Source organism: Saccoglossus kowalevskii, chromosome 22, assembly GCF_978046115.1.
Source record: "Saccoglossus kowalevskii chromosome 22, keSacKowa6.1, whole genome shotgun sequence".
Classification (NCBI taxonomy): domain Eukaryota; kingdom Metazoa; phylum Hemichordata; class Enteropneusta; family Harrimaniidae; genus Saccoglossus; species Saccoglossus kowalevskii.
In genome coordinates, this window is record NC_140662.1 from 20,402,996 (window position 1) to 20,423,284 (window position 20,289).

General features: G+C 36.2%; 1 protein-coding gene across 1 annotated transcript; it reads left to right on the forward strand.

Annotated features, from left to right (window-relative positions):
- The first annotated feature begins 731 nt into the window (after window positions 1-731).
- LOC100368178 (3'-5' exoribonuclease HELZ2-like) lies at window positions 732-19,332 on the forward strand. Its single transcript, XM_085495815.1, has 27 exons — window positions 732-812; window positions 4,724-4,818; window positions 5,165-5,396; window positions 5,519-5,579; window positions 6,033-6,157; window positions 6,291-6,458; window positions 6,564-6,642; window positions 7,111-7,230; window positions 7,397-7,954; window positions 8,099-8,444; window positions 8,621-8,807; window positions 8,974-9,093; window positions 9,484-10,001; window positions 10,210-10,578; window positions 10,687-11,047; window positions 11,161-11,400; window positions 11,623-11,730; window positions 11,851-11,923; window positions 12,081-15,645; window positions 15,874-15,959; window positions 16,320-16,463; window positions 16,598-16,729; window positions 16,937-17,523; window positions 17,641-17,874; window positions 18,153-18,309; window positions 18,468-18,635; window positions 18,894-19,332. Exons 2-27 carry the CDS (start codon window positions 4,742-4,744, stop codon window positions 19,001-19,003), a joined length of 8,925 nt encoding a protein of 2,974 aa, XP_085351941.1. The 5' UTR covers window positions 732-812; window positions 4,724-4,741; the 3' UTR covers window positions 19,004-19,332.
- Window positions 19,333-20,289: the final 957 nt, after the last annotated feature.

Consider the following 20,289-nt stretch of genomic DNA (forward strand, 5'->3'; position numbering starts at 1 on the left):
GGGTCTCATATAAACAAAGATGGCGACTTTAACTGTTATACAGACGTTACCAAAATTTTTAATTGGATATTAGGTGATTGTAAGGTATCGAAGGAGTCACTGGCGGTAATCAGTACAAGACGCGCCCAGGTCAAAACTCGTACTCGTGATTTCATTAGAAGAGCGCATTGGATTGCGGAAAAATCAATGTCTACCAACACAAATGTCGCATATGCCCGGCACGACGACCACCGTCCTTTAAAAGACGGATGGGGATGAAGCACGGTTAAGAGTAATAAAGAAACAATTTGCAAAATATGTGATAGAAAGTGGGGAAATATAACATAATTATTTTAAGAAACATTATATATATACATATTTATATATTATTTATATATATTTATGATTTTATTATATAAACTTGCTATAAACGTGTAGTATCATATTTCACAATAGATAAAAAGTGAGGCAAATTAGTAACACATTTACATCCAAAACAAGACCCTGCGCTCAATATCCAGAAATATTTTAAATGTTTGCTGTATTTTCTTACCATTTTTTACTGTGTTTAATTGTTTAATATAAGTTGTTTCTCCATGCGACCGATTAACCGTGCTTATTCACCACAATATAGAATTCCACGTCACATGCTGATTGGCTGATACATTTAACCCATGACGTAATTACGGGGAATCCCACTTAATAAAAATAATACAGGCTATACCATACAAAGAAATATATATTTGTTACTGACAGCTTCAACATACAGTTGGCGTTGGCGTACCTTTCCTCAGCTTGAAGCAAGCTTTGTTGGCAGAAAAAAACATTCAAAGGTAAGCCGTTTACGGTTTGTTTTCAAAATATAATTCCCCAAATGTATTATTTGCATTGCCGGATACATTTCAGTGACCTTTACTTATGCTGGTATTGAAGTCAGAAATTTTATTTATGATTTCATGTCACGCAAGCGCTGAACGCTATCACGATTTATTTTATTTGACCATGTACCGAGGATTTAGAACAGAAGAACGGAATTACATGCATACCCTCCTTAGTAGTCTTATATATATAAAATAATAAACGCGCGGAAAACAAAATATAAATTTGTACGAACAAACTTATTGCCATCGACAGCCACCTAGGTCGGGTGATATCAATGTGTTCGTGCTTTAGGGCATATTTACCGAGTATGGTGCGTACGTGATAAATTAACTGATAACGCCATTGTTGATCGTCACAACGTAATGTGGGTGTTGGGCGTTTCCTGGGACGGTTGAACACACACGATAGCAGTGGAATTCCAGACGTCCTTGAAGACAATTAATACACTGACAGTACAATAACAAGAAACGCTAGCTCTCGTACTGCCTGCAAATTCTTGGAATTGTCGTTGTCACACATTCATAAGAATTTACTTATAATTAGATTTGTGCGAGGCTGACTTCAATAGAGTCCTAGCAAAGGTTACGAACATTCGTAAAAGATACAGTGTATCATAACATCACAGTGCGTTGATCTAACAAATCAATGGAAATGGCTACCGACAGTGTAATGAGATTTTTAACTTACATTAAAATAAATGTCTCATTTAGATGAATTATTTCAATTGCCTTTTTCAATAAATAAATAAATAAATAAAAAATAATTAAATAAAATAAAAAATAAAGAGAATAATGTACATGATAAGGTCTGGAATGTAGCCATTATTCCTGTTAAATTGATAAAAAAGTAAAAATATCCTTTACATTATGAGAATAAATTACATTAAAACATAGAAATACATGTGTAAAATTGTAAAATATAATAATTTCTATAACCATTTTGAAAAGACGTTAAATTAAATAAATAATGACAAATAAACTGAATCACGTGATTAATATTCAAAACTTACCCTTTTACATTATTCCTTTTAGTGGAATTCAAGACTATTGTTAAGATAAATTATTGCAATGAATGTTATCAACCACTTGCTGTATATTGATTCTTTATTTAAGTTTATTCATTAACTAAGTAACAATAATGTGTTTACTCAAATGCCGACATCTGTATCAGTCCGCCATTATTTACCTTGATGAGGGGAAGTACGTGATGAGTAGGGGATTTTGATTTTTTTTTGCCATGTAAAATCCCATCTAAAAATAAGAAATATGACAATAAGTCAATAACCCAGGGATGGATATGGGTCTGTATGGATAAATAAATGATATGATACCTTAATTCGAGTCTTTGACTCCTGCCATAACTTCCGTGTATGACCTAAGCTATCGCAGTTTGGAAACAAGACCTCTTTTTTAATGTCCATTCTGGACATAAATTATTATGTGCTCAGTTTTGCTCTTAACCTGCCGATGCTACATACTTTTTTTAATGTACGTTGGTCGGCTAGACTTGCTTAAAGGTTTATTATTGTTTACTTAAAACAAATTTGATTAAAAAAAATATTAGGCAATACTAAATAATTAATTGTTGTTATATTTTGTGGGCACTCCGATTCTGGATTTTCTGTCCACTCCATTGTTTTTGTTTTGTTTTTTGCAGTCAAATTTTAAAAACTTGAAGAAAAAACAGTGTATGCAAACCACTAGCTCTGTGTATCTATACGCAGAGGTGGTCATTCTAGTCAGGATCTTGCTGGCGCCTCACAAAGTAAATATCGTCCCCTCAAACATCCTGCAAGGCAAGAAAGTTTAGGGGTCGGGATAATGTACACGGAACCAGTTAACTCTTATTTACAAGCGACTGAGGTTATTTTTTTCAGATTTTACGACGTATACGACAACGCAGACTGCAGTGTGGGTGTACAATCCGAAATGTGCGATTGCGCATGCGTTGGCTGTCAGTCTGTTGACTCTCGCTCTTTATCGAACCGTGTGATTTAAAATGGATCTAAAATCCCGATAAAAACAATCAATTTCCCCTGTAATAGTTAATACATTCCTTTGTCTACATAATATGCAGTTGCCATAGTTACAAGAGTAGGAATATTATAACTTTCAACAGTTTGAAAGAGAGTGCAGAACTCTGGTATAGTTGTTGTTATATTAGTGGTTTCATTTAACCACACTTGGACTAAACATGTGAGGTCAGTTTAAGTCAATGACCCACCTTTACAAACGTCTTCATTCGTTCGGGGTACGTATGTTGAACGAAGGATACATACATCCGGGCCTTAAAGTCGAGATATCATTATTTTGGAATATGCAGGCTAATCGTTTTGGCCGTTGAATTGTACGTAATTTGTAATGAAATATAGTTGATCTTCGTTATGTCCTGCTTAACCACCGTGATTGTATGGTCTCTCGGACTTGACAACCGAATTGTCTCCAGGACTTTATCTGCTCGGACGTCTTTGAGAAGAGGCTGGGCTAGCTACAATATAACAGAATACGGAGATCCGACGCAGTATATTCCCCGGCCAAAACATATATTTATTTGGAAAACGATGTTACTATTTTTGGAGGGTCTTAATCACATCAACGTCAAAGATTTCAACAGTTTTTTTAACATACTGTAAACGAAAGCATTTCCCCATGTTTGTTTTCAAATCATTGAACAATGACAAAGATCGGTAATTGCCAATACGTTGAATTTAGACACTCGGACGTAAACTGGGACTCACTATTCAACAGAAACACAGTGTCATTGCTTTGTGGAAATTCTGACTCTTAAAATGACGTCATCAATAAACGGACAGTAACAATAACAACACTAACACGTGAGCGGTCGATTCCATCGTATGTAAGACGAATGTACTGACCAATAATTATTTCGTAGGAACATGTCATAAATTTTAGTTAGAACTGCTTATCTATTAAAAGAACACTCATCATAATACAATGCAGTCTTCGTGGAAATTCTGACTTCAGGCGTCATTAAGGGGGGTCGTCACCTGCGCACGCGACGGTAACAGCACATAATAAAAACGCAAAGGCTCATCGGCAGACGCTTGTTTGTAAACAATAACACGCTATGGCCATCTGACGCATGCGCAGGTGACGACCACCCCCCCCCCCCCCGTCACTACCAACAGTACATGCGCACAAGTACATGCATTCGCCGACCTTTTATGGTCAGCTTCAAGGACAGCCTGTCGATCTATGACGTGACAGCCTGGATAGGAGAGTGAAAAGACAGGACTTTAAGATTTACGAATTGTACACTCTTAAATAAACGAAAGAAAACTCGCTATCGGGAGCTGGAAAATGATGCCATCAAATCGTAGTGGACAACAGTACCTGTATTGACTCATCGGTTTTTAGGTGTAACGTTGGTGGCGCAATTGCATCTGTTCAGTTTGACGGGTTTGAAACGGTACATAGTCACGAGTTATTTTCTTGCTTCAGTTTATAAATATGTTAATCTCAGCGACTGGTTAAGACAGATTTCAAATATTAAATTTAGATTTATTAATTAATATCATTTTCTTATTCAAGAACTAGTATAATATAAAACTAATTGTATGTTTAAAATACAACAGTCACAACGGATTAAAATACAGCGGATTAATATAGAATTAAATAACATTAGGAATATTAAAATAAGACGGCACGTGAGAAATATGAGTTATATTCAGAGTAGATATAAAAATATGAATCATAACTGTCATAGTGATTTATTTATTCATGAGAAGCCAGTGACATCCAACTCATTTCGCCAACAAATTCAAATTCTACAAATATATATATATATATATATATATTTAATTTTGCTTATATTTGTTTTGTATTTTGTATTTGACACACAGCAACGCGATATAACTGGAATGGAATATGGTACAATGGATGATAAAAGGTTGAAACGACTTAATCAAATAGATGTCATTAAAAGTTTGATAGCAAGGTACTGTTGTTGTGAAATAAATATCCAAAAAATCCCGCTTCACCCAGGGTCCCATGTCAATGTACTTATCATCTTTCTTGGGTTTTCAGAGATTTAAAAGTCATCATTTTGTAAAACTAGATTGCGCAGTTGAAGTCGTAAAAATCTTGTTATCTCGAGTTGATGTTTACAGTTCTTAGTGACAATAATGTGCTTTCACAACCCTATCTAAATATATACTGATGTGCCAGAGCACACCATTGTCAACCATTTGAAACACATGCGCAGTGTTGGACAGTTTAAACAGCTATCATATACAAAGTAATGTATATATATATATATGTTTGTATTATGTACTTTTTTGCAGACGTGTGCCGGCAGATAAATTAAAACCTCATTTGGCAAAATTTCTTCAATTATTGGAACAGGAAGGCGATGCTTTATATGAAGAGGAAAATTTCATCGAAGCATGGAAGTACTACAATGAAGTCGTTAATTTTTACAAGGCGAGAATGTTGGCGTTTGGCGCGTCGGACCCAGATTATCACGCGCGAGTGCTCATCTGCATGAAATGTATTAGATGTACTTTGGGGTTTCCGGTAAGCTGTATATGTGGTTTACGCGTATTTCTGATAGTTCAGCAATTTGCATACAATGAATTTGATACTTGGTCGTTATTTAAATCAATATTAGAAATGCAGTCTAATGTTCTTTCCTCTAGATATCGGAGCCATTCTTGCGAATTCCGGCACTGACGGACTCACTAACACAATGCGAAGAAGGTAAACAGGTTTTCAGATGTATGCGTCCTGACATCCCTTACTAGTTGTGATCTGCTTTATCGATGTAAATATTTGTTATTTGCGATCTATTTCGCGTTGAGAAATACAAATTTACTTAGCACCAAGTACAATTAATCACAATTACAAGTCATTCGTTAATTATATTACTTAGATGTGAATTGGGTCAGTTATTGTAAAACTGTTATAGAAGAGATTACGTATTTATTGCTTCACAATTTACTAAGTCACGGATATAGCATCATATTCACAAGCAGCCAACAAGAGTCACAGAGAGTCATGTTAGGGAAACCAAGTGATCTAATCGTCTCCATGACTTTCTTTATAATATAGAACAGCACTAATCATGCTACATGGGGGAACATATGCTCTATAGATTTATTTGATTCAGTTTACCGATTGGTTTATTAAATTTTCTAATTTATTCTGTTTAAGTACTGCGATTGGATCAGCGCAATGCAGACATGTTACTGCTATCAGCTCGGGTGTGTGTACAATTAGGAGTGACGTACGATGCATGCATCTACATGAAACGAAGTGAAAAGATACTAGGGGAACAGGTATTATACTGTTATTCGTATACTCGTGTATATATATATATTCATTATAAATGCTAAATAAATAAATACGCACACTTAAACATTTTTATATTGCATTTTTTTATGTTAGTTAGTGAAATTCAATCTGTTTTAGGATCCTGCCGTCCTAGAATTGAAGTCGAGTATCGAAATGGCGTATAGAGACATTCACGGAAATGAAATTGACTGGCATGGTTTATATGACTTTGGACGGCTGCATACTGGCGAAATTGGAAATGAAGACTGCGAAAAAGATGAACTACTAGAAATGCATATAAATATGGTATTTCATAATTACGTTTAGCAAAATATCGAGTATTCATGATGTATACGTAAATAGTACAAAATCATAAATGTATTTTTAAAATTTTTACTTTTTAATAATCAGGCGGCAAGCAGTATGGAAAAGAAAAAAACAAAGAAGCGAAGTTCTTCTCCTGTAGATGACGATGGCCCAATAACGATTGGTATGTGTGTTTACTTTACTATATTATCAATACCTCGTAGTGGCAATTTGTCATAAGCCCCGCACATCAACACTAGTTACCTCGCCAGCGTGAACCAAATGTGTTTCTCGTGCGACTCACAACGTCTGGACGTAAGACAAATAATAGAAGCCGAAGGTCACAGTATGTGTTTTTTGTGTGTTCAGTGTTGAGGAAAAACAGTAATGACCTTCAAACTTGGCACACATGTCACCATTCGACTCACGACACGTGTCAGGTCAAATGACTTTCACAATATGTGTTTGTCCATGTAAACCACAATAGAGGAATGACTGGGATTCAATCTTGGAACTGTGACAAGTAAAAACGAAATATTTAGAAAATCTCAACTAAATTATGTCTGCAGAAATGTAACTTCACTTAATCGGGGGGGGGGGATATTTTAACAAAAATACGATTCTTATAATGTTTTTGTCACATTTCTTTCAGATATACCAAAGAATGGCCAAATATGCGATAACATGCCGAAAAAAATAGACCACAAGCCCTATTCCAACAGTACCCCAATAAGAGAAGAGACACATTTAAGAAAATCTCCAACCAAATCAGGTAAATCATTGCACAGTATTCATGCCAGAACAGATATGTTCTGTTTTTAACTCCGTTAGAATGATTATTTAATATTAGAAATGATATGAACTATGCACTCATCTGTCGTTCGTTGACGTAACGATGCAATTGTCAGAACACTATTGAGACAATGATTACTTTACAGGTAACAAGTCGCGTTCCAAGAGTAGAAGAAGAAACAATATTCGTGTTAATAATGCGGCATCTAATAGTGGTGAGAGTAGTAAAAGTGGTAATATTTCTGAAAGCGATTCTGTCATCAGCTCCAGTTCAGCTTCATCTTCCCGACCACAATTAAGAGTAGTTGGCGGTACTCGTAACCAGTCACCATTCATGACAAGAAAGCCATCCGAGCTAAAAGGTATCGAGACGATAAAACAAGCATTACCATATCCAATGAAATTTGTTTGTTTAACATGCTGGAGGAGAGATGGGCAGCAATGCGTACGAAGTCAGGTCAACCCTGATTGCTGTGAGAATCTAAACGAAACACATCTCTGGAACATGGATAACAAAGCATGTCTAGTGAAATGTACAAAGTCGGAGCGCCTAAAATGGATGCGCATACGGCCATTGGTGAATGGTGTTTCCAAAATATCAGGGATATGTAGATTTGCTGCAAATTGCCCAGAAGAAAAAACATGTTCTCATCCTCATAGCAATGAAGAAATTCGTGTATGGAAATTTCAACTCACTAATAATGGTATGTTGACTGTTCATTCATTCTTATTCCGGTTTAGTGAACTTATATAACCAATGGCATATATACGAATATACCAGTTTAACCAGTTTGTTAAATCTAATACGTTTATTTAATATAATATAATTATATACATCCGTTTACTAGTCTTCACATTAGGACAGCTTGAGGAGGTAATTATTTCATCAAGTGACAGAAAAATCGGAGATAATCTCGTCGATGGCAGTAGTTTACACTATTCAGATGGAAACGACGGTGAAACAAGTATTAGACATGAACGAATACCAAAACTTGAAGCCGTTATGCATAGTGTGCCCCGCATATTCTGTGTCACCTGTCCATCAAAGAGGTTCAGCTCCTATCGACATCTCGATGCCCATCGTAGATCGATAGAACATCGTCGACGTCAACATATTGATAGTGATAGATTCTGGTGTTATCGGCCACCACCCTGGGGTGTCGACAATATATCAGAGTTACAGTTATGTCCAAAGTAAGTGTGGACAAGAAATTCGTAAGCGTTTTGTTATTCACACAGTTTGCATTTTCTCCAAACCTATCGACATTTCACTATCTTAATTGGCCAATATGTCACATCCGACAATGCTCCCGAGATGACACCAACTACAATCACATATTCTAACTACTTTCTATATTTCTCAACCCTAGTATTGGTGACACAGATGTTAACACAGTGTTATGTCCTTATGCACATTCTGATGATGAACTGAAGGAGTGGAAAGACAGAGTACATTACAGACACATTAAGAAACTGAAACAAAAAAGAAACTCCAAATCAGTATACTTAGGAGGAATATTGACTGCCATACAACAAACTGTTGACCTACATAGTGTGGTGAGTAGACAATATATCTTGTTTGAATGTATCAAATACAAATGCATTCAAATGTTATACGTCATATACCAAAGTTAACCTGATGATTTATTTAATAAGCTATTTGCCATCACACATCGATGTTACTTACTGTGTGCTATATTACAAGTATGTTTAATTTCAACAGATAAAAGAAGATTTGTGTGGTGTAATTGTGAATACAACGACCTCGGATTTAGTTGAGTTGAGCGAGCGAGTCTGTGACACATTTATGCATACTTTATCTTTAAATATATCATCAAAAGAGGTAAGATATACACTAAAATCTGTACTACACCTATACTATATTTTGAATTCATATTGGTCCACTAATGTGCAATTACCTGCAAGCCTCGGGCAGTGGAGTTAGGTGGATGGGAAGAGCTTTAATTAATTAAATAATGTAGCATTACAATGCATTCTTTCATAACAATAATCTGATTTGTCGAAAAACAATTGAAGTAATTGTTCAATAATTGAAATTCTGAAATTGCTAGTGTGCGTGTGATTGTATGTATACGCACGCTGTCATGTAGCAAATTGGATGTATCTTGCACCAGATAGAAGAAGAGTATGACTCTCCATCATTATTACAAACCTACTCGCCTCTCAGCTGTTTATATTAATATTTTTTTGCAAATATGTTTTTCATTGTCAGAAACAACTAAACAAGGTTGGTTTACTCTTGGACCCATGTCGACAGTTTTTCACGTTTGTAGATAATGCTGGAAACCCAATTGATGACCAAGTCATTGACGGAGATGGTACCATGTGTGAAAATAGTGTTTACAGGATCAACGTTCAGTTCTCGTCAGTACATGAAGGTGTTTACCATCAGTGGGTAATTTGTGACTTTGGCGAGCATCCCCTCCTTGTAAAACGACTTGCAGTTCATGCAGGGAAAATCCACCTCACAGAAGACGATGTTGATGTAAAGTCTGTGTTAATAGACTTCTTCAATGACCCCATCTCTCATGGATGCCATACTTCAAATGGACAAGATGTGGTACCTGTTGCACAACATGAATGTCCATACTACAAATTCCAAATGATATCTTGGTGGGATTATCAGTTATTCAGAAATGGAAATTTTTCTGATTCGTCATATTCCCACTTCAATGAACAACGGCGACAATTGTGCCTGAAAGAGATGGTTCTGTTAAACCCCGTATTAAGGTTGGTAGTAGATTATTAAGGACAAATCTATATTTTCTGGCTTAAAGGTTGTGGCCATTGTTTAGCTTAATCATGTTCACTACAGAGATAATATTTCTTCTATGTAGTGTACATCATATTCTGTCATTTATATTTTAATGTATACATGTATGCATTAGTACATTGCTTTATTAACTAGGAATAATAACTATTGTTTTTATATTCCCAGACGTGAATTTCCAGAAAAAGTTCCACTCACTAGTGCAGATGCCAATTCTTCGTTTCAGTCAATTTGGAATGGACTAGACTCATTAACAGTGGATGATAGACACTTTAAAACAGTCATGGAAACAGCGACAATTCCATCTGATACTCAACAGGAAGGTTACATATATGGATATAATCTTGACAAGATTCAAACCAAAGTTTTACTCACAATTTGTTCCAAGTTAACAGAGCCTTGCTCGCCATTAATGGTACTCGGTCCCACAGGCAGTGGGAAAACTACTGTCATTGATATAGCTACAGCTATTCTTCTGGAACAACGCATAAGAAACAATAACAAGCATGCAATCCTGATATCTACCAGCACAATCAGGTAAGTTTGACTAGACTCAATCTGTTAGATAGTTATGCTGACTATAGGTTACTGTTACGTGTTATCACCATACAACCCACATACATGCATTTTCCATTTATGTTTCAGTTGTGCCAGTGTTCACCTTGCTAATATCATTAAGTATGTAAAGAAGTATAAATATCAAGATACCATACGTCTGATGCTGCCCAAAGGCACCCCACTTAATGTGATTGATGAACCTCTCCAAAGATATTCATTGACCTGGGAAGAAGCAAAAAAAGAGCATGTCACACGCTGGCGTATAATTATAACAACTGCCAATAACTGTCATTCTCTTCTGTCACATGGCATGGCTAACAGATTTACTCATGTATTCATTGATGAAGCTGATCAAATAGACTATCAATCCATCATCCCTTGTCAGGCGTTGGCAAGTTCAATTGGCAAAACAATTATTGTTGGAGACTTGGCACAGAAAATAGAAACTGTAAGTTCTTCAAAAAAGTGAAGCATATTTTATTCGTTGTTTCTGTGAATGAATGGATAAATATAATAATTGTTGACAATTAATAGTAAGTATTATTTTATATTTTGCTTTAGGTTTTGCCGTGTAATTTTGGAGGTAAATCAGCAATTGTGTCATTTCTTTACCATTACTCTATCACACCACTATGTCTTAAGCGTGTATATAGATATACCGAGAGCATCAGAAGGTTTTTGAACACACATATGTACCCTAATATCAAGATTGTTGGAAATGCGGAATCTTCAATTGATGATGTAACAGAACCCATTCATGCAATTATACCTCAAATACAAGGCAATGAACCACGTAACTGGGTAGGCTATACTTACCTTGAATACTTTATATGTCTCTGATATTAGAGATCTGTTGGGCACGTGTTCGCCTCAATCTGTCTTCTTAAATAGAGGTCTGCAAATGTTAATGTTGTTGATTCGCCAACTACATTTAAGGATGATTAATATTCATGGTGACATTCGTTTAAGTAAAAAAGGTGATTTGAGGTGTTCATATTGTAATTGTCGACGTTTTCTTCATAGATATCTGATATCACTGGCAGAGTAAGCCAACTTTATCATGACTGGCCTGAAGAGTGGGGACAATTCAATGAGAAGAGTATTGGAATAATAGTTGAATGTCATGATCAGGTACATTGTCAATAGATTATGTGAAATCATCTCAATGAATCAATACTAACCATTAGAAAGTACTTGTTTCCTCTATTAATTTATAGAGAAAGTCATGTATGTAAATCAATTATTTAACAGATATACAGCCTGCACATGGAGTTTACAAGCAAGGGTATGCCAATTGTTGTCAATACTCTCAAGGAATTTCAAGGTAATGTTACCAAGTTTACATTCTATCAATTAACTTTATGCTTTTTCTTTACGAGGTGATGGTGTATATCTTATCACAAACATATGATGTGTTTGACCATCTGGCTAATGATGTTAATCAAATTGAATAAACCAATTTGCTTTTGTTTTGTTTTCAGGAAAAGAGTTTGTGGTTATTATACTTTCACTCTCTGCTCAACCTATCATTGGTACACATAATATGGACTTACTAGTCTATTCAATGTCCAGGGCGCAGAAAAAGTTCTACGTTGCATATCCTGACCCAATAGACAGTGATAACATTTTGAAACACTGTAATGACACACACTCATTACAGCATCTGGCATCTGTGGATAATTGTAAATCAGTTACACCAATATTGGGACCACTTGATGCTAAAATCACATCAATATACAATGCGCAAGACAATAGTTTTACCTGTAATGAAGATGGAAATACTAATTCAGAAGTTTTCATTCTTGAAACCTATTTCTTCCAAGGAGAGTCTCGATTAAATGAGCGATTATCTGATGATGATGATGATGATGACTACAACTACCTTTCAGAAGAGGGTTCCAATGACTATTCAGATTATAATTCTGAAGAAGACGAGTCTCTGTTTAATCCATATCTGGGAGACGAGCATTTACACAGCTATGAAGACGTTTTATTTAAGGAATTACCAAAATACGACCTTGAAAAGATGCTGGCATCACAGTCGGATAAGTATAAGAGATGTCGACTAGAAACATGGCTGCAAGAACAAGATAGAGTTACACTACTTGATGAAGAACCTGATTTCGAAATCCGCATTCCTAACAAGCTTAAGCGAGGACGAGCTTTGAATCAAGATACTGTTGTTATTGAGCTAATGGACGAAAACAGGAAAGAATTACATGAAATGGGCGATGACAAAGATGACACAAAGATAAAATATGGGAAGGTAGTTGGTATCTTGGAGCGTCATGAAGAACCAAGAATGAAGAAGATAGCATGTATGCTGGATGAGCATAGTGACAACCTTTTGGTTCCTATCAATGGAAATTTTCCCAAGATGAGTTGGCACAAAGGACAACAGTGGAAAGAAACAAACAAGCATGCCGTCTGCCTACCAATTTACAGAATTACAAGATTCCAAAACTTTGAGCTAGACCATATTGAAGAAGTAACAACCAGTGAAAGATCCCAGAAGATATTTATTGCACGATTCCTCAATTGGAATGTAAACAAGAGATACCCATTGTGTGTTGCTGTAGATGTTCTTCCAATGGGAAACACTCTTGAAAATGGACTAAACATTCTCAAAGCAAAATATGATGTTAAAGATAATAAGACCACTCTTGAACCAAATGCTGAGAGCCATTCTGTTAGAAGAGATTTATGTGCTATACCTACTTTCACTATTGACCCAAGTGATGCACGAGATCTAGATGATGCTCTGAGTCTAGAGAAATTAGAAAATGGTAATTTCAGGATTGGTGTTCACATTGCTGATGTTGCCTCACATGTTCCAGTTGACTCCAGCGCTGATATGGCTGCTCGGAAAAGAGGAACTTCATACTATCCACCAGAAGAACGGCCAATTCATATGCTCCCTCGATCACTGAGTGAAATTACTTGCAGTCTTCAACCAAATACTGAGAAGAATGCCTTATCACACTTGTTTGAAGTGAATACAGCTGGCCATGTATTATCACAAGACATCATCCAGACAAAAATCAAGCCAGTTCATCAATTATCTTATGAAGAAGCTGAGAGAATAATAACGTCTGGAAACATACAGGATGAGTTCCATGAAATTAGCTCACAACTTGTCTCTTTGAATGAATTAGCACAGAAGATGAGAAGACAAAGACTTGGCATGGCATACCTCCTTACAGAGTCTGGAAGTTATGGGGAAGAACCTCACACCACCCCTTTTGCCCAACAACTTGTTGAAGAAATGATGATAATGACGAACAAAGAGGTGGCTAAGATGCTAGTGGCAAAGTACCCGTCATGTACACCTTTAAGGCGCCAACTCAAACCTCAAAACAAACACTTTGAGCAGTGGTTGGATTCATTTGACAATGTCTTGGAATGTAGCATCAATATTTCATCAAAACCATCTATATCTGCAAATATGGTTAATGGTGAGTTTGTTATTATGGACAAGGTATGGGAAGCCATTAAAGACGCTCACAGTGATGGATCCATTAAAGCACTAAAACAGATAGCTTTTGAAGATCAGAATTTCCCACAACTTTTCCTGATGGCCGTACATTTCTATGGAATTCAAGAGAAGGCAGAATATGTATGTTCAGATCCTGATAAGACGAAACTACATTTCACACTCAACTGTCCCGTCTATGTAAGATGCACATCACCAATACGGCGATATATGGACCTTGTTATTCAAAGAATGGTAATAGCAGCCATACATGGTGATGAGTCACCGTACAATAAGGAAGAAATAGTGAAGATGTGCACCATGTGTAACCAAACTGAAGACAAACAGAAATGTTTTGAGAGTGACTGTAGAGCATTGAAGTTTGCATTGAAGGTACATAATACACCTTTAAAGGCAATGGCAGTTGTTGAAACGGCTAATGACAGTTCTATAGATCTGCAAATCCCACGAGTAAGAAGCATCCCGTCATCTGAGCGAAAAATCCCATTAAGCCTGATGAACGTATCAACACACCCAAAATATGACGAAGCTGCAGAATTGTTAAGCTTGTCTTGGTCAGAGCATATTTATGATTCTAAACTTAGTGAAAATAATGTTGCCGAACCAACCACACGAAATAACACAACAATTCAATTGCAACGAATGCGGCACACTTTCGCAACCTCCACTGAAACTTGGTACAACTTTATTATGAGCGTTTTGCATGGGAATCAACATAATAGTCGTAGGCTTATTACTCAGCTGGAACAAGAAAGAAGAAAATGTAACAGGGAAAATGCTGTTACCCATGACATATCCTCGGAAAGAATAGACAAGAAAGGAAATAGAATTGACCCATGCTGCTTTACAGGCAATTTTCGAATGAGTGATGTATTGGAGTTGCAGATCGGTGGCCACTATAGTCGTGGTATACTGAGTCCAAGTATAGAGTCTGTGAAGCTATCAGTGGATTTTGATATTTGTATTGAACACCGTAAAGATGCTGTTGGTTGTTTCAGTGTGAATGCAGAGAAGAAGATGCCACCTCTCAGAAACCGACATGGTTGGAAAATTAACAATTATCAGAATAGATGGTTTCCAATACTATCTATGTCTGCTGCTGAGTCTGCTGTACGTCATAATGAAAATATCTTCATCAAATCTTTGTTAGTCACGTGGTCTGTATCATCACAAGGGGAGTATATTGGCACTTTCTTTTTACCAAGTAACTTCTGTGAAAGTAGACATATCACCACTTTCCGCGAATCATATGGTGACCAAGGGCATGATTACATTTGTGTAAAATGTCAACAATCTTCGGTCAACAAAGAAGATACTAAGTTCACTAATGGAGACACACTTTTCTTTGACAAGAACTTCTGCTGGATTGCTCACTGTGTTGTATCAGGAGTTCAAGTAAAGAAAAAAGATGACAGTAACGATGAAATCATCATAGTTGATATGAAACTAAAATCCACATCAGTGAATATCTTAGAACAACGTCTTACAAGTGAGCAGTCGTCAGTGGAGCTAATATGTACTGTTGAGATTATTAAAAAATCAATACCAGATAGGTTAGTTCAACTTGTCATTAAATTAACATCCTGTTGCGTTTGATTATTTTTTTGCTTAGAAATCATCACCACAATGTTAAAACTATGAGCAGCTTACATTTATTTGAGTAAATTTGGAATGATCGAGTTATTCATTGATGAAAACATTTTAAACACTTGTCTTGAACACGTGTACGTAGTAGATGGATTCCCTTCTTTAAAATCAATTAACTATTTTGTTCGTAACAGGAGAGTTCAAGATACTGTTCGAATGCTTGGTGATTCAACTGACTTTGTACAACAGATTGCTCTTGGACATCCACCAAAGAGTCCAAGTGAGTACATAACTGCTGTTATATATACCATTAGGCTATCTTCTTGAGATCGTTTGGTCGTAATGCTGTGATGTTAAGAATACTATCAAATAAACATGCATTATTGCAAGAAATGCTTCATGAAAACATAGCGATCTGAAAAGCTCTGCATGTCAAAAGTATTGCAACTTTCGATTTTCTTATAAACTGTGCTTGTATGCATTGGGATGAAGTTTGATTTAGAGATGATTTTGTTCTCATCTAACACCATATCTCGCATACATTCTATTTATCCAACATGGCGTTGTGGGTGATTTTGTTATTGTTGTAGTAATATCACATCATTCTAACAATATACCTAAAATTTATATATCATCTTAGTTCCCAGACAACAAAGCCTACGACGGTTAGTCATGAAAGTGTCTACCAACAGAAGAGAAGGCCTTCCAAGTCTGAACCAGGACCAGATTCATGCTATCAAAATGTCATTGGAGAACAAATTCACAATTGTTCAGGGACCTCCGGGTACGTTTATTCATTCTTCTAACAATTTTGCATTTAATGTTGATTATATTATACTTCAATAATAAGTCGAACATTTATTATGAAGCAACTTGTAGTACTTTTCATTAATGTTCATTATATTTTTTTGTTTAAAGGAACTGGTAAATCATACACGGCAGCCAATCTCGCCAATGCTTTTGTATTGTCAAATCGAGATGAACCATCAATGAAAGGAGGACGCATTCTATACTGTGCTCCTTCTAATAAAGCCGTTGATGTCGCAGCAGGTATAATAATATTAATACAGAATTTGAAATGAATATATGAACGTTATTACAATTATAACTAAGGGATATATGACATAATGACAAAATGTCCAAATCATTCCATAATTTACACGCCTTATTTTGTTGTCAAATATACACTGACATTGCCAATTGCAATGCCATCACAATTACTATAACTACATTACTACAATAACTTCTTTAATTCAGATTATCTTAAACGGTTTGATATGAATACCATCCGTATGTACAGTAAGAGCATGGAGGGGAAAGACTACCCTGTTCCAGGATTGACCGATATTACACGATACAAAAGAGGAAATAATGCCGAAAGTAATCCGGCACTTGATGATATTGCTTTGCATAGAGTGATCAGAAAAGCATCATCTAAATGTGGTAAAGAAATAAGAGAATTCGACAGCCGATTCAGAAATGCAATTCCCCAATCAAAGCAAGACATTGAGAATTACAAGGCTCTCATTAAGAAGGCAGAGAAAGATGCACTAATAGGATGTGACGTCATACTTTGCACATGCTCAGAAGCAGCCAGTAAGAGATTGGATAAACTTGGTATTCTGCAGTGCATCATAGATGAAGCAGGTATGTGCACAGAGCCGGAAACTTTGGTTCCACTGGTGAGAGCAAAGCCCGAACAGGTCGTCCTTATTGGAGATCATCGTCAACTACAACCGATAGTTCCACACAACTTATCAAGTCAAATGGGACTAGGAGTGTCTTTGTTAGAGCGTTACTGCGATGAAAATCACTTCATAAGACTGAAAATGCAGTATAGAATGGTAAGTATATTGAGGACTTATCTCACTAAGCAATGAGCCCTGCCTTATTTTTGTATATAATGTATTCAGCTTAGAATATAAACTGTGTGAATTGTTTTATATGTTATATATTTCTAGCACGATGCCATATGTGAATTTCCAAACAGCCAGTTCTATGATGGGGAACTTGAAACAGCTGAAACAGTCTTGAAAAGATCACAGTTCAAAACTACAATGGACGGCGTGTGGCCAGGAGGGAAACACGTTCCAACCGTATTCTGTCATTGTGTGGGCAGAGAGGAATCACTGAAAGTAACTACCGACGAAGGAAGTGAGCAGTCAAAGAAAAACTTACAGGAAGTGAAAGATGTTGTAAGTTGTGTCAAGTTGTTGAAGCATTGACGTCACATGTGGACTGCTAATTAGGTTGTGTTTACTCAAAATTTAATTGCTCTTGTCTGAAAGTGACAAGTTGTTGTCATCGCCAGTTTGAGTAAATTCTCCACAATTTTAACTTATCTATAAATATCATATTGCTAGCAAATACGATGATGCCCAACTAAAATTGTCTTAGATTATAGGAGTACGTATTGTTAGTTTAACAAATGTCACAGATTCAGATTCATATATTTAATACAACTCTTTAACAGGTCCGCATAGCAAAGATAATGTCTAAAAGATACAGCCTTCGAACATCACGGATACAGATCCTATCACAGTATCGAGCTCAATGTCACGAAATTAAAGGAGAACTGAAAAGAGCCAACTGTCAAAGCATTGGCGTTAATTCCGTGATTGGTTTTCAAGGTGTGTGTTTTCAAGATTACTATATACACTGTAACGACTCGGTCATAATGGATAAAAAGAAAAATCTATGCAACATTAATGTATAGAAAGTCCATGTTAAATGTTGCACATCGTAAATGATACCTTTTCATTTTTTTTTGTATTTTTGCTCTTCCCAGGTAGCGAACAAGATTATATCATACTCTCTACAGTTCGTTCTTTACCGCAACGGGAAATTGAGGAGCGACCAACAAAGGGGTGGCTGAAAAAGAATTTAGGTTTTGTAACAGATGAACATCAAATCAACGTGGCTCTTACAAGGGCCAGGAAGGGACTTATAATTATAGGCAAGTAAAACATTTGTCAGTTAACATTTTATCCTCTTTATATGGCATTATTATGCTCTATCATATCAAAAGATGTCAAGGTAAGGTTGCATTGAATATACCTTGATAAGTTCGCTACGTGATACAATCAGTTACAAAAACAATGTAATTTTACCATACAAATATAGATCGACAGTTTGTATCTGCGTTTGTAGATGTACTCACACAATATTCCACAATTGTCTTTAATAATATTCCATGTTCTCATTGCACATACAGGTAATGCGAACTTGCTGCGAACGGACCACAACTGGCGTAAACTACTTGAAGAATACAGACGGAAGAATTGCTGCGTTGATGCACGAAATTTTCCGTCACCTGAAACCTGAACGTTATTAATTCTAATGAATTGTGATTTTAATTTTACATCATTGAACATCTCCGTTTAAAGTTTAACGTTCTACTTACGCCGTGACCTTCTTTGTATACATCCATATTTGTACAAAGAGAAGAATTTACATGTTTATATATATATATGTATATTTGTACTATTCAGGAATATAATTATTCGACTCATATTATCGTTATATTGTATTTAAAGCTATTAATTTTGTATTTTGTGTAAATATGTATATTTGTTATACAGTTTTGATGATAAGTATATTCTGATAAGACAAATTATTGTGATTGATCTAAATAAATATGAATTTAAATCTTATTTGCTTCTCTTAGTTGTTACTCATTGCTTCCCCAATATGCTAATTGTAATCGTTACATATGTCTCAGAAATGTTCGTCTTGGTGATCATTTTACTTTTTAATAACTTTTTGTTCATTGAACTGAAGCATGGAAGCAACAATAATTGAAGGCAAACTAGTGGCGGCAGCGTAGGGGGCAGAGAGGCGGTCGCCCCTCGAAAAATAAATTGGGGCGTCGTCCTTTCAAAATCAAGTTTAAATCATTTGTGTCAGCAAAATTTGCTGCTCAAAATGCAGGAAATGGCGTTTCAATGGGTCTAGAGTTCAACATTTTTTAAGGAGAAGCATGCCCCGGATCCCCTAGTAAGGTTGAGCCTTCGGCGCAAGGTTGGTGAGCAGATCTCGCCCATAGCCCCCCCCCCCCCCCGTACAAAATTCCGTGCCGCCGCCTCTGCAAATACGCATAGCAGCATTGATGTGATTGGTACAGAAGAGCATCCAATAGCGAATCACCTTTTCAGATGAACTGTGGAGTAGACATTTCTCTCAGCAAATAGAATATGCTCATTAATTATTAACCAAAACCTGTATGGCAAGGCTTACTAAAATGTTACAATAACTATTATGATTCTATTGGAAGACTAATATATATAAATATATATTTTATGGTTTAAAAGTTCGAAGATACGCAATTTTATTCTTGGCGCATTACGTTGAACTTTAATACAGCGAACGGCAGAGTTGTACCTCAGTTTATGAAATGTTTATGACGTCCACAGATGTCTGCCGTTCGTTGCGTAATAGTGTGACTCCTATTTTCGGCTCTTTAGTGGATAATCAGGTGTGATACGTGAATTAACTAATAGTTGTCTGTCACAGTGACATGCATTGGATAGCCGTGGTTTTGTGACTGTCAATATACGCGGCAACGTCGGAGTACAGTGCGGACACTAAAGCTGTCGGTTACGGTCTGCATC